The following is a 17,536-nucleotide window of genomic DNA, read 5'->3' as shown; positions in this document are numbered from 1 at the left end:
GGGCCCCCCCCCGCCCTCGTGAGCCCTTTTACCTCAGGGGCGGTGCCGCCCCCGCGCCCCGGCCGCCGCCGAGGGGAGGGCGGAGCGCCGAGCGGGGCTGGCAGCGGGGATTGGCTGGCGGGGCGGGAGGGCGGAGCCCGGCGGGCTCGCGGCTCGACGGTGCTCCCAGCAGGCCCTGCGCGCTTCCCGCCGCCGCGTCGCCATGGGAACGCCGTGAGCAGCATGGCCTATCGCCACCATGGCGGAGCCCAGCGCGGCGGTGAGTGCGCCAGAGGGGGCCTCTGGGCCCTCCCCGCCACACGGTGCTGAAGCCCCGTTTCTCTTCTTCTCCCTAGGAGCAGCGCTGGCTGCGGGAGGCGCGGGACTTCATCCACAGAGCGCTCCCGGCCCGTCAGGGGCCTGGCGGGCCGGAGCCTCCCCTGCTGGACGCGGTGCTGCGGTGCCTGCGGAGCGCAGGTGGCGGGGAACTTCCGCTGGGCTACAGGTGACCGCCGGGATGAGAAGAGGAGAGGGATGAGGGGATGGAGTCGGGGGGTGCCCTCTCTGGGCCCGGTGCCCGCCCTCGGCCCTCGTGGCACGTTTCGGAGGGAGGCCCGGCTGTGGGCCCCGGCTGCAGGCCTGGGCCGGTGGAGCGCAGCCGACGGGGCACTCCCGGGAGCTCAGCGTGGAGGCTTTAGCAGCAGCCACCAGCCGAGCACTGCTCGCTGGTGTGCGACATCTGCCCCGGATGCTGGGTGTGGGAAGGATGTTGTCGAAGACGGGTAACCACATGCTTTTTCTTGGCTTCGATGCACCCCCGATCACTCTTGCGGTATGATTAAGTACCGTATCTGCTAGTCTGCGGTAGGTAGAGGCTGTAACCAAAGTAGGGCATCTCGCTGAGAGTGAGCTTCTGTATTGCACAGCGTTTGCACGACAGCTTCCCGACTGGATGCTGCTAGTCTGCTCAGGAGGCTGTTCCTGGGCACAGTCTCCAAGGCTATTGGCCAACTGAGGTCTGCTTTCAAGTGTGTGCTCTCACAAAGAGGGAATCTAGGATAGTGTGGTCGATATTTTAGCTGATACAAAGCTTCTGGGTGCTTACCATCATGAAAAACGTGCAATTTGCTGAGTGAGATCCAGATTGAAAAGTTTGGCTTGACTGGTTTTGGGACAAAGGTCAACTGGAATTGATTAGGGACTTGTGGCCCGTAATTCTTTACTAATAGTTTATAAACTTAGGTGGTAGGTCTTTCACACCAGCTAAACTGATACCTTCTAAGCCATATTTTTTTTTATAGACTGTTTTATGATGTTTAAACCAGAGTTCAGTTTATAATCAGGAGAATTCATAGAGAAGAGTTGAAGGTACTTGATACTTGTCTTGTATGAGGCCAACATTCTGTTTGTGGGCAGCACACTACATCCAAAGCTAACTATCTAGCTGTGGAGCACCAGAAGGGAGTCCATTTATTTCTCTGTATGTGATAAACAGGATCCAGTGTACTGGTGTAGTTTAGGTTTCTCCCAAAAAGCAGTCAGTGCATGTGACAAAAACAAGCAGCACTGTGTTCTTGAAGATCATAGTTATCAGTAGTATTCCCAGTGCTGCTCTGTCTCTGAGGATGGAGCAGTCTGCTGATGCAATTTTCAGCTAATCTTCCTCCTGTTCAAATTCCTGCTAAATACACAAGTACCTGCATAAATTTATCTATCCTGATTAACTTTTTAAAATAGAAATACTGTTAAAATAGAAGTACTGACCCATCACTTGTCTAGACTGCTTTCTGCTTTGAACATTTGATACCTGACTAATCAAATGAAACTCTTCAAATTCATACTCTTTGAATTTGTTTGTGGCTTGCTACTGAGCAAGTGGGTGTTGTGAACAGATCTCCGGTTTCACAACCTAAAATTATCAACAAATCTCACTGGAAACAAGCACCAAAATTACTAGCTGGAGACCAGTTTGTATTCACTCAGTGCTGATGTTAGCATGGACAGAGGACATTCATTAATTTTCTAGTATAGAGAGCCAGGATGTAAACAACAGTGATGAATGCTGCCATGGTCATATAAACATTGAAAAGGCTTAGAATCTACTGAAGATGTTGCCTTGTTCTCCCATATTTGGTACTGTGGTCAGTCTAAGCATGGTAGATGCTAAACTGCAGATGGCTTCACATGTGGTTGATGTGATGTTACATCTCCTTCTCTCCCCTCTCCCCAAAGCCAAGAGGGTAGGTAGGAAGATTAGGGCTAGCCTGGCTGTGTTCTTACAAGTGAAGGTCCAGTCTAAGATTACTCTTTTTGTTTTCTCTCAGCTTTGCATTGTGTAAGCTATCCAATCTATAAGTTTGCCCTGGTTTCAGCTGGGATAGAGTTAATTTTCTTCTTAGTAGCTGGTGCAGTGCTGTGTTTTGGATTTGGCATGAGAACAATGTTGATAGGATACTGACATTTTTAGTTGTTGCTGGGTATGTTTATACTAAATCTAGGACTTTTTGGTTTCTTGGGCCCTGCCAGCAAGAAGGCTGGAGGAGAACGGGAAACTGGGAGGGGACACAGCCAGGACAAGTGACCCAAACTAGCCAAAGTAGTATTGCATACCATAGGTTGTCATGCTGAGTATATAAAGTGGGGGAAGAAGGAAAGGGGGGACATTTGGCATTATGGCGTTTGTCTTCCCGAGTAGCTATTACGCCCTGCTCTCCTGGGGATGGCCGAACACCTGCCTGCCGATGGGAAGCAGTGAATGAATTCCTTGCTTTGCTTTGCTTGCATGCGTGGCTTTTGCTTTACCTATGAAATTGTTCTTATCTCAACCCCTGAGTTTTACATTCCTTTCCGATTCTCCTCCCCATCCCTCTGGGGAAGTAAGCAAGTGGCTGCATGGTGCTTGGTTGCTGGCCAGGGTTAAACCACGACTGCAGTTCAGCAATTTTGGCACAAAATGGTGGAATTGGTCTGTATTTACCTGTGTTCGTTACTTATCTGTAAACTGTGTTGAGTTGTTGTTGGGGTTTTCTCACAGAGTCTCCCATTCAGACTAAAAATGACTGAACTAATAACTATTCTTCTTCCCGCTTATCCTGACGTGTACTTGAAAACATGTTCCATTTTATTAACTCTCAATTATTTTTTTCACAAGTCTTCTGCATGCCTGTTTGGGTAACCGTAGTAGCAAAAGATGTCTTTTTTTCAGAGAGGATGCTTAAGCAGAACAAACATATTGACTGAGCTGAGAGATCATTGATAAATTCCAGTGAATTGACTTGGTTCTTGACATCTGTTATCACCAGACTATGCCAGTTGAGCTAAGGCTCTTCTGACTTAGCCAAGCTTTGTCCACTGCAGTGATCGTTACAATCACCAAACTTTGTAGATGGAGATCTTTCCTACATCCTTTTGTATTCTCACTCTTGTTTTTTTCCAGTTTCATCTCCATCTCTGACCTACAGCATCAGCAGCGCATACCATGCTGCAGCCACCTGACCTGGAGCACTAATGAATTTAAAGAATGGGCTCATCAAGGACGAGATGCTTTCCCCACACAGAGTGCTTTGCCAAGGACTTACCTGATCCTGGTTGGCTATTTAACAGATAGAAGTCAAGAGAACAAAGAAGAGCTGGTAGATGGCTGCCTATATGTGAAAGACAATACTGGGATAATTCCATGTGAGGTATGTCCTCAGGCTGAGGGTTATTCCCACTTCTGGGGCAGTGTCACAAACCACCAGGGGTTTCAAATGGTTTGCCAAAGTCTGTAGTGTGGGAAGTAACAAATCTGTGTAACAGGGAGAAAACAGCAAGCTTGGATCCTGGGAGAGGGTAGAACATGTCAAATTTGTCATTGCTTAGGAGAACAAATATTGAATGCACTGGCCTGGAAAAACGAGACAGCCTAATGTACAGTCCTGTTAAATTCTCAGCAAGACAAGGTGCTCTGGGAGACCAGGAGGTCATAGCACTCCCCTCTGGTTGTTGAATTCCAACTAGTGGAGCAAAAATAACTTTCTGGAGAGTTGTGCTGGTTGTTTTGATGACATACTTTCAGGAAATAATAGCTTGTGTGACAATTGAATTAAAAGCTTCTGAAGGTCATTGCAAGGGGAGTCCAGATAAAAGGTAACCCCTAGAGTGGTGATGAAAAAGCACCGAGGTTGTGTTTTCCAAGGAGGTGAAGACCAGGAAAAAGTTATGTTGGTATGAACTTCTAACTGAAAGCCCAGGGAAAAAGAAAGCAGATGAGAATTTTAGAAAAACAGTCTGAAAATAACTAAGCATTGCAGTGAATTAATTCCAGATTTGCATCTGGAAGAACGGAAGTTCTCCATGCAAGGTGAGAGAATGGGTGGAAAACACTGCTCTCATTTAGTAAGGAAGCCCAGCAGCAGAACAAGTGTTTGTGATGTGCGTGCAAGGACAAATTAGTAATGAACACTGTAAGTAACACTGAAAAAACATACTCTAACTCATCTCAGGCTTTCATCTTACTATTTTTTGGCTTAGCTCCTGCATGTTGAACTTGAGTGGCTGGAGTCACTGTTCCTTTTCCCAAGCTGGTCATATATACCACAGACGGACCAGAGCGCAGCAGGGTACTTGGAAATCCTGGTGGATCCAGTGCCAGTAAATCTCCCAAAGGAAGTGCCTGACAGCATTCCAGTTGCCCACCCGGCATCACACGAGCCAGTGCTTACCTCCAGGTAAACACCTAGCATGCTCAGCTCCATCGTAGTACTGTGGCTCTGCACATGAAGAGCACTTGGCTTAGGAAAAGCAAAATTCTGGTTCTGCTACAGGTGGAAGCATAACGGTGAGTGGTGGAAGTGAAAGTTATACAATAAAGCCACTTTTCATTAATCAGCTGTTTTCCAGGACTTTATTTGAAGTTTTTGTTTTGTATTTTGACAAAGTAAGACAAATTTTAAGTATTTCTGGATATATTACATAAAGGACATGAGAACAAAGTGATGATTCAACTTTCACTGAGGCTAAAATTCACTCTTGATTAGCACAACGATTTTTTTATTGACCTACAGTGAATCAAAAGTGTTAATGAAAGTAATTGTAGATTCTAATATGAAATTAATGTACACCACCAGTCAGGTTCTTAGCAGATTGCTGAAATAAAGGTGCCAGTTAAATGTCAGCTGACAAGAGTAACTGTTGTCTTTAGTGGAAATAATATTTACAGTATGTGAAAATGTAGTCAATGGAATTGCAAATCTTACTGAAGTTGGTATTTTCAAGTTGTACTAGGTCATGTTTTATCATCTTGAGTAAAGAATTCTTGGTGTAATTTCATAACAAAATGTCACTAGTCAGGCTGCTTTAGTCTTTTTAGTTATCTTTTGTTTTAATTGGGTTTATCTGCTTGTGAGAAACTTATTTTAAAGTTTAAGTGTTTGATTTAGCTTGACAGAACTTTCTAAAGCATACTGTTACCATTTTTCAGCGTAAGCTTTCAGGCTTTTAACATAAAGTTCCTCTGCTATTGCCTGATATCTGACCAATTTTACATTTTCCTTCTTTAAAAATGTTACCAATAAAGTGCTGGTACTAGTGTGTGTAGACATCCTGGTATTTCTTTTTTTAAAAGTCATAAAGTTAGATAATTGTTTATATGTTTTTGAATCAAGAATGTGGTTTTTTTTAAAGTAAGTGGGATGCTTATATTCAAGTCCAGTAGGAGTTGAAAGGAAAATGACAAATAAAAGGACAAATGTTTGTTTGCTTGAAATGATTTTTTATTTTAATTTTTTGAAACAAGATTTGAAATGACAACAGAAATGACTAAAGAAATGTCACCTTTCTCTCATCTGCTTTCCATTTTGCTGCTCTTTCACCCTCTACTGAGTTTGTTAGGAAGGCTCTGTGGTTGCTTTCAGGCCTCTCTTGTTTACAGGCTTAGGGCTTCCGCAGTGTCCTATTCCATGGATCTACAAAGCAGGATTCTCTTTTCTGCTGAAGAATTGTGGCTTTTTTTTTCCCCTCCTTTTGACCTATAATTAGCTTCTTGTTTGAGGTAGAGCTTTTTATAATTTGGCTATTGTCATGGAACATGTGGATTTGTTCAAAACAACCCTGCTGTCTTCAAATACTAAGTTTTTTTTTTAAATCTTAAAGGAATTAAGTATAAAAAGGTTAAATTAAGAATTTTGTAGCCAAATACTATTTTGAAAACCTGATAGATGATCCATATTACCTTGTTGGATCCTTTATTTCCAGAAAGTGTATGCTGCGTATCTGTTTATTTTGCTTTTGAGATAACTTGCGAGTTCTTTCACCTCTGATTTCCTTTGCCTCCTCAATTGTCATCTAGGGTTTTATGTCCGAAAAGATCCAAGGTCACTGTGGGAGGTGAATTGACCAGACTCGGGCCTCTCCTTTGTATTCACCACAAGACATTCTTCTTTTTGTTTCTAAAGTGCTTCACCTCAGCTGTTTGGTTCCCTGTGCTGGTGCAGGTAAGTCCTTGGAATTTTGCTTACTAATTTACCATATGTATCTGTGTATGTGCTAGTTGATCAATTCTTTGAAGCTTGGCTTTGACTTCCCAGTTTGATTTAGTTTTCCTTTTACTAGCAATTATTTTATTAATTAATTTATTTATTTTATTCCATGCAGCCTATGATAGCCCTTGTATGCAAGAAGTCTAGTTCTACCCTGCAGAAAGACAGCCCTCCTCCCTCATGCAGTTGCCATGTCCCTGAACATCTTGTAGATATCATCCTTTTGCTAAGTGTGGGGCCATTCTTTCGAAGGAAAAGTTCTCTTGAGTGAGGTTATCGGGCTCAGGAGGAATTTTTTCCAGTGCAGGAGATGCTGATGTTGCATTTCTGGTTTCTCTGCCCTAGAAGCCCAACCAGCTGGTGTGGCACCATATCCTCCAGCTGGGTCACAGGTACACAATAACAGACCTGACTATGTCCAGCCTGAAGAAATTGGGACGAAGAATATTTGTCACTGGTGTTTCTTCCTGCCTTCTGCCCTACTGTGCAGAGCAGGTGAGGGAGCAGCTGCTGGACAGTGCTTGGCAAGGAGAATCCACTCAGTCTGCTTACCCTGAGACTGCTGAGCAGCTCAGTAACTCTTTGCAGCTGGGAGTTGAAGAGAGGCCAAGATCAGCCAAAGAATCCAAGATCATCTCATATGTGGTAAGGATTCATAGCGTTAGCCTTCGCCCACTTGTGCTCCAGAGTTTCAGCTTCTGGCCTGCAAGGTCCTACTTTCATCACTAATTTATTTCCTTATTGCTCAGGCCTATGAGTCTCATATTCTGGGACTCCTGTAACTTTCTCTTTGCTGTCTAGGGATGTGTCACCAAAATACTGAACGTCCAAGCTGGTCTCTTTTTGCTGGATAACAAGGTCTGCTTGTGCCTTGCTTACCAGCAGTTGTTGAACTCTGCACGTGGACTCCGACCAGGAGCATGTGTGGAGGTAAGTTGAGACTTACGAGGCATTCAGTGGAAAAGACTCAGGCCCTGGTGATGGCTCACGAGTGTGTGAATCAACAGAAGAGTATGGGAACATTGGAATTATTCCAGCAAGTATCTGGAACAAAATTGGGGATCTTACTGTCTGGGCTTGGTCATGAGAGTCAAAATGATTATTACCTGATTCTGTGCCAGGTTACTCAGACCCATTAGGTTTATGAACAATCCAGTAGAGTGACAGAGGGTTTAGGATGGGGTGATGGTTTTGGGGAGTGGTGGCAGACTAGCTATCTCCTTCTCTTAATCTGTATGTCTGTGTATCTCAGCTCACCGATGTCCACCTCCTGCAGAAGCCTCTGGTGTCCTTCCCTTTCGTTGCACTTTGTGCTTGCCTGAGCAGCACTGTTGTGCTGAAGAGTTTTTCGAGGCTCAGCACCCCTTACCAGCCACTAGCCTCTTCAGGAAATCTCTACTTACAGCTGCTCTTCCACTACAATCTTGGTATGCCACTCTACCTTTGGATGGTGAGCCTCCTGGAGGCATTTGAGAAGAGGTGAGAAGAGTTCTTCTGAAGTCAGGCTACACGTTGATGTGCTTTGTAGGCTATCTGGGTGTCTTCTAGACCAAGGGTTCCTAAGATTACTGTGCTTGGATAATTGCTGCTGCTGGTTTACTGGCCTAAGCCAGCCCTTTATCTACATTTCACATCATATCCAGCTGCTTCTACTTTGCAGTTGCTCTGCTGAGAAAATCCTGTATATTTTTCAAGTGCATGTGCCGTAAGCCCACTGCTCTCAGGAAGCTGCAGCACTCCAGGTCATGTGCTCACGTACTTCTGCGTAGCAAGTTTTGCCCTGAAACACAGAGGGACTGTAGGGTTGTCTGCCTGCCAATATTGTTTGCTTGGCAAATCAAGGTGGGTGCTGCGGCTGGAGGTGGAGACTGCTGCTACAGCCAGATCACAACCAATGTAAAGGCTCTTGTGTCCTGGCTACTCACAGGAGCAGTAGCAGCAGCTGCTCGGAATATCACGCTGAGACATTCTGAGTATTGCCAGTAGAGTGAGCATTTGTTTGAGAGCCTCTGTCTTAGCAGATTTTCCCACATTTTTGCTTATCTCTGGGTCTTCCAGATGGCTTCCTGCTCTCCTGGATGGCTGCATTCTGTTTGCGTGACAGCTGTGGGCCCGTTTCTGGGTTTACTTCTGGGTTCTGTCAGTGAAAATATTTGTTTCTTGCAGTAGTTGTGGTTGATCACTGTAACTGCTGCCTTGGACTTTAAAAACTAAAATGTATATATTTCATCTCTGGCAGTCAAGTTCACAGAATCCTCAGCCTTCCTATGCTTTACTGGCACTGTAGAATAAAAATTCTTTCCGTGCTTTCCAATAAAACTGCTTCAGTTTTGCCTCAGGAATGATTCTAGCTATAAGTTTCAGGTTTTATTAGCTTTTTGACTTTCTTTAAATGTGACTGCTAAGTCCTGCTACTGCTTGAAAATTGTTCCAGTGAGTGGGTTGCTATATCTTTTTATTTGAGTTCACTTTATGTTATTAAGTCATATTGTGACTGGCAGTGTGATCACTTCCAGGCATTCAAAAGCAGTGAGCTGAACTTCTGGAAAGGCATGCAACACAAGGAAAATACTGGAACAAGAGCAATCTGCAATTATTTGTCTTGTGAATTTTTATTTTTTTTTATCTTTTCTAAAAGAAAGCTGAGTATACCTAACATAAGTAATCATATCAAGCTTAGCCAAAATGCATGGACATCCATTTTGTGTGACTTAGAGGTTATTTTGGGGTGATTAGGGTTTTTTTCTGCCCGCTTGAGTTTCAAGATTTTGCCAGTCTGTCCATTTCTGTCCATATTTTCCTGTTCCTTGTCTGCCTGCCTGACATAAATCTGCATCAGCCTTAAATGTTCCTTTTTGTAATCACTTCATGCTCTTTTTGTGCTCTCTCTAGTTCTTGTCCTACATAGCACATTCACTCATAACAAGCAGAAAGAATCTCTGACTTACGTGCAGAACTCACTGAAAGTACTAATGCTTATAACTGTTGTAATTTTTTTCAGGTTTTCTTGTTTCTTTAGGCATCATCGATCGTTGCTTAGGTCTACACGCCGAAACCCTACAGCTGCTGAGAAGTTCGTTGTCCCCCTTCTGCAAGCTATGGTGCCAGACAGAGGGGAAGCAAGAGATGTTTATAGTGAAATCCTAGGAAAAACACACCAGTGTCCGCTGCGGAAGGTGAGTAAACGCTCTGTGAGCTGTTTCCTGTATGTCTGATGGGAATAAACTCGGCTGGTTCTTTCTTTCTTTCTTCTCTCTTAGTATTTGACCCTGAACCCCCCATGCCAGGCCCCATCTCTGTCTGAAATTCACCATATGGCAGAACAGAAGAGCTGGGAAGGCTTCAGCCCGTCACAGGTGCTCTCCCCCTCGGAGGCACAGCACATGGGCACCCAGGAGCTGAATCGCAGACTGGCCTGGTCCTACTGCACACTCTCAGCAGGAAGTTTCCAGCCCCGACTGGTAAGTGCCGTATTCCCTTTACTGTCTGTGCCTTGAGAGCTCTTGGTTCTACCCATGCCATCCAGCGCCCTGTCTGATGCACGCCTGTTCCTCCTGTTAGGGAACAACACTGGTTTCCTCACCTGCGGTGTGTTCAACACAGGCGGAATTCGGGCTGCTGCTACGCACTTTGATTTATAGCCTTCAAAGATGGCAAGTGTTTGATGCTCTTTGCAGCTTCCTTTCTGTTGCAGATACTGCTGGGTGTGCTGAGAGTCTCCTCCAGGAGCAGTAACCTCCAGCTGCAGGACAGCAGCAGCTGGCTTTCCTGTGTGATATCCCATAAGGATGGTAGCCCCTTTGCCCATACAGCTCTCATAGGTATGTCCTACTAAGACTAAATTTGAGAGTGCTGAGTTTTGCTGTTCTGCCATCCAGCTCCAAAATAAGGAAGAAGAGACTTGGTATAGAGATGCTGAACTGTCACTGCCTGGCCTTGTGACTTCAAAATGAGGAAATTGAGCTTACTGGGTTTATGTTCTCTTTTTATTAGCTCAGCTCCTTTCTCTGATGTGTTTGCAGGATCGCTCTTGCAGGTGGAAAACTACCAGCTCATAGTAGAGAGATTCCTTCAGACTGATTTTCCTTCCTCGGAGCACCTAGGAAATCTGGAGCATGTGAGGGAGAAAAAAAACAGGTGAGTCCCTTTTATTCAGTGTGCAAGTAAAATCATCACTCTCCAGTTCCACAGCTATTTTGGACTATGGTAAAGCTGCTTATCAGCATAGTATTTGAGTGCCAAAGCAATCTGTCCTTTGCTGTTTGCAGAAAAAGAGATCTTTGTCAACAGCAAACCCACCATCTTGTTCAGAATACACCCAGCCTGGTGGCTGCCTTCTACTTCACCCATCCCCGCTGCTCCTGCTGAATAGCTGTGGGGCACTCACCAGAAGTACTTTTCCCAGAAAACCACTTGTTTTGGACAATCACAGAATGGGGAGTTTCACTGCTACCATTTGTCATTTCAGTGTCTACGTGCAGTTCTACTTTGAGGATGTTCAGGTTCTCCGTGCTGCTGGAGGACCAATGCAGAAAGGCCTTAGGAGCAGAAACAGCTCCTCTCTGAGGAAGAGGGATGATGGCAGCTTAATACCTGAGCTGGAATCCCCGAAGGCAAAAATGCTGAAGTTGGAGGATGCCAAACCAGATACTGACAGAGATGAGAACTGTCAGGGGGATCAGAGCAGCGCTAGAACCAGCTGTGTGTCTCATCTATTCTTGGTTACCCAGAAAGAGGGTCTTATGCCACGCAATTACCAACTACCCAGAGAAGAAGGTGGAGAGGAACAGGAGCTGCAGTGCAGTTTCCAAGCCACGGTGCTGTGGCTGGGCAGACCTCGGCTCTGGAGCCACCCCAGCGACATCGGGAACTTACCAGAGCTGGAGGAGACTGGCTGTGATGGAGAGGAGGGCATGGCACGGCAAGAAGTGAGGCAGGAAGCATCTTTGGGGTGTGGTTTGATAAGGCTGGGAGCTGGTGCCTCAGGGAGCCTGTGTGATAATTGTCTAGATTCCTGATCCATGGGAAAGTGGTTATGTGTTGGCTACAGATGTATGTTTGTGCAGGCAGCTTCCTTGTGCCACCCCAAGGGAGTTCCATCTCCTCTTTGTCACCTTCCTGTAAATGCATCCACCTTTTCTTACCCTTGATGGTGCTAACCTTACTTCTCAGTCAAGACATCCTCTGCTGGACTTGCTCTCGTCTTGCTGTATTTTTAAATGTCCTGCCTTTTCCCTCACATTTCTCATGCCCTTTTCTCTCTTTCTCCTCCCCTCCCCTGCAGGCACTACTGCTCTTTATGGGGAAGTCTCTACGATGGTTTCCATTTCTGCACCTGGGTGGACTGTATCGCTTCATTGTGCCCTGCTGCTCGGTAAGAGAGAGGTTGTCTCACTGTTTCGTCTTGGAGATGTTGCTGAACTGTGTGTGGGAGTCAAGGAGTCAGAGGGTGACTAAGCTCTTTTCAAGGCTTGGAATTCCCATCCATCTTGCCAGGGAACTGCTTCAGTTCTGTGGTTGGTTAAAATTCTTAGAACTCAAGAGTTCAGTGGGTTGGGGTTTTTTTTCCTTTAAAGCATTTTTCTTTAGTGGCCATTTTTTTTCCCTTATAGCTTTCATCTTCTTCCTTTAATAGTCTTCTTTCTTGCCTTATCACCCTTTCCTCAGGACTTGGAAGTGTTTGACAAGCTCTGTTCTCCACCTGTGCCATTAAAATTCCTGAGCAAGTCATCCTGCCCCCTGTGCCTGCCAGTCCAAGATGCTTGGCAGTTACAGCATGAGACATGGATCTCCTGTCTGCCTGAGCACCAGGTATGCAGTGCCTTATTGCTCTGCGCTTTCACAGGCAACTTGTACATCTCTCCAGAACTAGCTCAGAAAATTACCAATACAGAATGTCTTGTTGACGAGACCGTTCTGCTCTAAGCTCCATCAGAGCCTGCTGCTGGGCTTTGCATTTTCCTGCCTCAGAATTAATCTGGGGAGGAAGCATCAGTTACCTGACCTGGCTCTAAGCACGCAGAGCTTGTCTTTACTGCTCTAGCTGGGGCTAGCTATAAACTGCAATCATCTGAGGCTGTCTCCCTCACTTCTAGCTGGCAGCCAGGTCGGTGCTGGCAGGCATGGGCCAGAGAATTTCCTCCATTGCAGAAGTCCTTAGCAACAGGTATGTTGGTCTGCCCCAGATGACATATGACCATGTCTGAGGGAATGGGTCTGTACTCGTCTTTGTTGGAGACAGTCCTACACTGAACAGCAATGAATTATCTGCCCTAGGAATATGGTGGGGAAATCTGATGTGCGAGTAGTCCAGGCTGCCCCCATCCTGTTTATCAAAGCTGAAGGGGTTACCAATGACGGGACTGCAAAATGGTGTCCAGGAGAAATTTGAGCTACTACTGGTGTGGACTAGGTCCCTAAGGTCTATCATAAATTCCTGTCAGAAGTGAAACAGGCACAGCAGGGAAAATGAGGCTGCATGTATGATGGTTTTTGATTGTTTTAGCAGTCTTGCTCAAACAAATACTAGGGTTAGAAGCTTTTCTGTCCAAAGCATCTTTAATCTGGGGTGATACGCATGCGCACTGAAACCTTCACCAGTGCCTTATGGTAAACTGAGTTTCTCTTTGCTTGGCTTCTTCCTCTAATCAAGAAGAACAATTAGGAGTTAAGCAGATAGGAAGGCTGTAACGTCTCTCCCTTTTTCTTCACTGCTGAGTCTGAAGAAGCGGAAAGTGAGTTAAAGAGACTTCATGTCCCTGGGTGGGGCAGGCTGCACGAAGCTGCCCTCGGTCCAGCAGCTCAGGTGCTCAAGGGCAGGTTCCCCTGAAACCGGGCTCAAGCAACAGCATTCCACTTCACCCTGTCCTTTGTGACATTCTTGAAGTTAGGCCTTCTTCCGCTCCCTTTGTCTTCAGGCAGGACAGAAATCCTGGTCTGCTCTCAGTTTCACAGGTTCCCTTGTTTCTGTCTCCGGTGAGATCGTGGAGAGGAGCCTGTGTGCCTCTCCCAAGAATGAGAAGCCATCTGTAACTGTTGGCCTTCAGAAGCAGAAAGGTAAGATTGCCGAGTAACAATGGATTGATTCTTACCTCTTTCCGTTCCAGAGAGGCAGTGCACTTGGCTAACTGTGCTCCTGTATCTGAGAATAGCGGAAATATGCCAGGGTGTTGCATCCCATTGCGTGTCAGAGGCCTGGGAAACTGCACACTGCATGTGTGTTGGGGATAGGAAGGGGAATACTGTACCTGGAAAATCTGTGAGGTCAAACAGTGGTGGGAGGGAAAACACCTCTAGCAGGTCCAGCGCAGTGACAGATTATGCTACTGGCTTGTGAGCGAGCTCATTGTGTCTGCGATTCTGTGCCTCCTCAGGGAGTCTGCTCGCCAGTGACCACAGCGTGAAGCTTACCATCTCAGTAGCTCCAGGCTGCCCTGTCGTCATGGACATTTACATTGCTGCCACCTGTCTCAAGCAGCTCTGGGGTTTGCTACCTGGAGCCAAGATCATCTTCCAGAACTTGGAACGTAAAATCTCAAGGTACCTCTGTTTTTGGAGCCCTGATCTAGGCCACAGCTCTGACCTGTCTTACTGTTTTTGAAACCATCTCTTAATCTCTCCTCTCACATGGACCTTCCTTATCCTTTGTCCATACCTGTGTGCCTCCTAATCCCTTACTACAGATTATTCTCCTACCACATTACAGATGAAGATCAGCCCAGCCATCCCAAGAAAACTGAGTGGCTTGGTTTCTACAAGCTCTTTCTGACATCTACTCCTTCATATTGCAGATTCCATAATGTTTATTGCACATACATTGCCTCCAGCTGTGTGAGTATCGTATCCCTGCCAGCTTCTCACCTGCCTTTTTCTTCCAGGTGAGTCCAGGGCCTGTTCCCACCTTACAGGGTCCCAAGAAAGGTTTGTGTGTTCTGAGCTTCTCACATTCCTATTTCTTCTAGTCCTGCAGGAGAAGCCTCCCCCCCCTCACTAGTGTTCCTATCCAGCTTGCAATCTCACCTGCAAAACCTGCACCAGGCACGGATTTTATGCCACTTGTCCTGCGTACTGTCTCTGTCTCTGCAATGGGTTTGCTCACTTTGCAGCAGCATCTTCAAAGAGGTATTCAAGTTTCCACAGAGATACTTTGTGAGGAGCCTTTCAGATTTTCTACTCTGACATAGCCTTTGCTACCGTGTAGAAGAAATAAGAGTTTCTATCCCAGTTCCAAAACCTCTTTTCCCAGTGTCTGAGAAGGACTTGAATGTTAGAAAGGGACCAGAGTGACAGCTGATTAGATGTATCTGATTCCAGGCAGGCTGGCAGCTGGGAGTGGGGGTGAGGTGAGGACACCGAAGGGGAGAATCCTACCCTGTTAATGCTCTGCTTTTCCCATGTTCACTGCTGTTGGGGTTCAGCACCTTGCAGCAGGTGATTTTTCTCCCCATACAAACTTTTCCCAAGACACTCATTGGAAATGCAGTGAAGTTCTTTAATCCTTTGCATACTTAATTAGGGGAGGGTTAAACGAAGCAGTGGCTCTTCCCCTTCTCTCTTTTATATCCACCCATACATAGCTGTAGCTTTACTCTTTCTTCAGGGGAGGTGCACCCGACACAATCCACCGTGTCCATCACACACAGGCGTGAGGCAAGCCAGTGCACGGTAAGCGCTGTGGAGATCGGGTACGGTGAGAGGTGGGTAGGAGGGAACAAGTCACAGAGGGGAGGAGAAAATCAGATCACCGATGGGAGGTGGACAGAAGAGCAAAGGTAGAAGTTAGCGTTGTCCTGTCTTCCCAGATGTGAACAACCCTCCATGTCTCTCTCTACTGAGATCTGTTGTCTGGGACGTGACCCTGGTGAGGGAGCCAGGCATTGTCCTGACCTCCTTCCGCATCTTAGTCTGGCTGCTCACTTCATAGGGTGCTGGTGGAGGACGGAACGGGTGAAGCTTTGGTGCTGTGCAAGAACCAGCACGTGGCAGCAATGCTGGGCCTGAGCCTTCTCGAGTGGGAAGTGGTGCAGAACTGTGTGCAGAGCAGGGGCAGCGTGTCCGTCCAGCACGGGGAAGCTACTGGCACGGGGGTGAGTGTGTTATTCCAGTAGGGATTGCAGTGTGCTGGGCTCGAGCCTCAGTTGGACTGGATTTCTCTTTGCTGTGGGTGTTCCAGTGGCTCCCTGTCTCCCTCTACACGTTCGCTGGTAACATGCCCTTTCCTTCCTCAGTGTGTAGAGGAACCTGGGGATCTCATTGGTTGCTACCTGAGGAGCCTGTGCAGGAGTCCTCTCATCTGTCGCCCTATCCTGCTGGATTTCAGCCTGGACAGGAAGCCCTCCAAGATTCTGCAACCTGGTAAGCAAGTACTGCTGGGTTTTGTAATATTTAGCATGGGAAGGAGGGGAGGAGACATCTCACCAGGCTGGGGAAGGAGAGCTGCCTTCTGCCCACAGAGCAAGGTCTTTGGAGGATTTCAAGGGAATTGTGAATTTTGTAGTGTAGAGCTAAGATGGTCTTGGCAGAACTGTGGTTACAAAACCACAGAAATAATATTATAAAAGTCACTGTCCACAACAATGTTAATTTCTCCACTTTACACAGAAGCATAGAGCTGGTTTAGAGCAAGGTTCCCAGTCCGTGGATGGGACGGGCTTCTGGCCAGCCAGGGTTACTGTGCGGCCTGCTCAGAGCAAGCGGGTTTTGCCTTCAGACAGGACAGCAGGTAAAGTCAAGACTAAGCCTGGAAATCCTCACCGTGGCCACAGAATTTAAAGTGCTGAAGAGTTCTGAATTCATGGGTGCTGATGTCTGAGCCCATGCTGCACAACGGTGCAGTTGCTGTGTTAAGGGAACGTTCTTCTTAGCTGCTCGTGCTCACACTAGTGCTTGAGTACGAGTCCAGGTGCCGCAGGGGTTGATTTACTGAGCTCACCAGAGGATGCTGTGCTGTGGAGATAGTATCTTTTGGCCATCATGCAACATTGTACAGCCAGGTTGCTGATAGCGATAGAAGATACAAAGCTCAGTGCATCAGCTATGTGAGCAGCATTCCATAGTGTAGAAAGCCTGTTTCCTCCAAGTTGGAGGGACGCTGGCCAAATGGATTCATCTGCTTACGTCCCGGATCCATTAATCATGCCGTCCCTGAGGTCTAGCAGATGGCAAGCAGCTGCTGCAAGGCCTTCTCCCCCAGCAACTCCTGCTGCTGTGTGCTAGAGCAGAGCGAGAGCCCTCTGCTGAGTTGTTACAGGTCGGATCTTTCCCTGTCAGCTCCACTCCAGCTGAGAAATTTTCAGTGCGGTGAAGTGGAGTTTGTGTCACAAGTGGGGCCTTACGTGAGCCTGCTGTGCCTGAACGTGGAGGAGGTGGGACAAGACGCCTTCAGCTATCTGAACCGCGAGAGGATGAGGAGGACATCCAGTCACTGCTGAGCGGGCGGACAGCGAGCGGGTAAGGAAGACATCTAGTCACTGCTGAGCGGGAGCCACTGCTTAACATCTCTCCCAGTGAGAGAGGAATTATGGAAACACCTACTGGGATTGGGAGCTTTTTTAAATCTCCTTTCCGGTGGGAACACTGGCCTGTGAGCACAGGGTGAAGGCTGCAATCAAGAAGCTGTGGCTTGTGGAACTCCTGAGTGGTTGGTCACTCTGGGGCATTGCCACCAGCGGTACTGGACTGTGTTTTGGGAGAGAGATGTGTGATACTTTCCACACACTAGCCGTTACTTTGGGCCTAGGGCACACAATGGGTGTATTTTATATGGTAGTAACTACTAAAAAAAGCTATTAAATTACAGTTTAAATAAACCTTGATACTAAAATAGATACGGTGTTACTTGTTGTGTGGGGAATGAGGCAGAACATAGATCCTTGGTTTCCGAGCCAGAGCCAGGCATTTTGCAGAACATTTGCTGTCTTCATGTGAAACTGTACAGTTGGCACAGGGGATGGTCTTCTTAACCTAATTGAAATTATTAAGATTATGTTTTTCAAGCACTTCCTTCCTCCAAGAAGAGAAGGGAAGTGAGTAAGTTACTG

General features: G+C 46.6%; 1 protein-coding gene across 1 annotated transcript; it reads left to right on the top strand.

The window, feature by feature from the left end:
* Positions 1-162: 162 nt before the first annotated feature.
* On the top strand, positions 163-17,321 carry CTC1 (CST telomere replication complex component 1). The gene is made up of 24 exons (XM_040595929.1): positions 163-259; positions 336-484; positions 3,416-3,662; positions 4,492-4,688; positions 6,308-6,452; positions 6,843-7,142; positions 7,299-7,427; positions 7,750-7,976; positions 9,499-9,673; positions 9,758-9,958; positions 10,192-10,318; positions 10,520-10,634; positions 10,966-11,425; positions 11,782-11,871; positions 12,165-12,308; positions 12,593-12,663; positions 13,444-13,553; positions 13,871-14,036; positions 14,288-14,374; positions 14,459-14,618; positions 15,097-15,161; positions 15,421-15,583; positions 15,725-15,851; positions 16,767-17,321. Exons 1-24 carry the CDS (start codon positions 239-241, stop codon positions 16,925-16,927), a joined length of 3,837 nt encoding a protein of 1,278 aa, XP_040451863.1. The 5' UTR covers positions 163-238; the 3' UTR covers positions 16,928-17,321.
* Positions 17,322-17,536: the final 215 nt, after the last annotated feature.

The sequence above is a fragment of the Falco naumanni genome, chromosome 5 (assembly GCF_017639655.2).
Source record: "Falco naumanni isolate bFalNau1 chromosome 5, bFalNau1.pat, whole genome shotgun sequence".
NCBI lineage: Eukaryota > Metazoa > Chordata > Aves > Falconiformes > Falconidae > Falco > Falco naumanni.
Note: the sequence above shows the minus strand (reverse complement) of the source record. Positions and strands in the feature narration are given on the sequence as shown.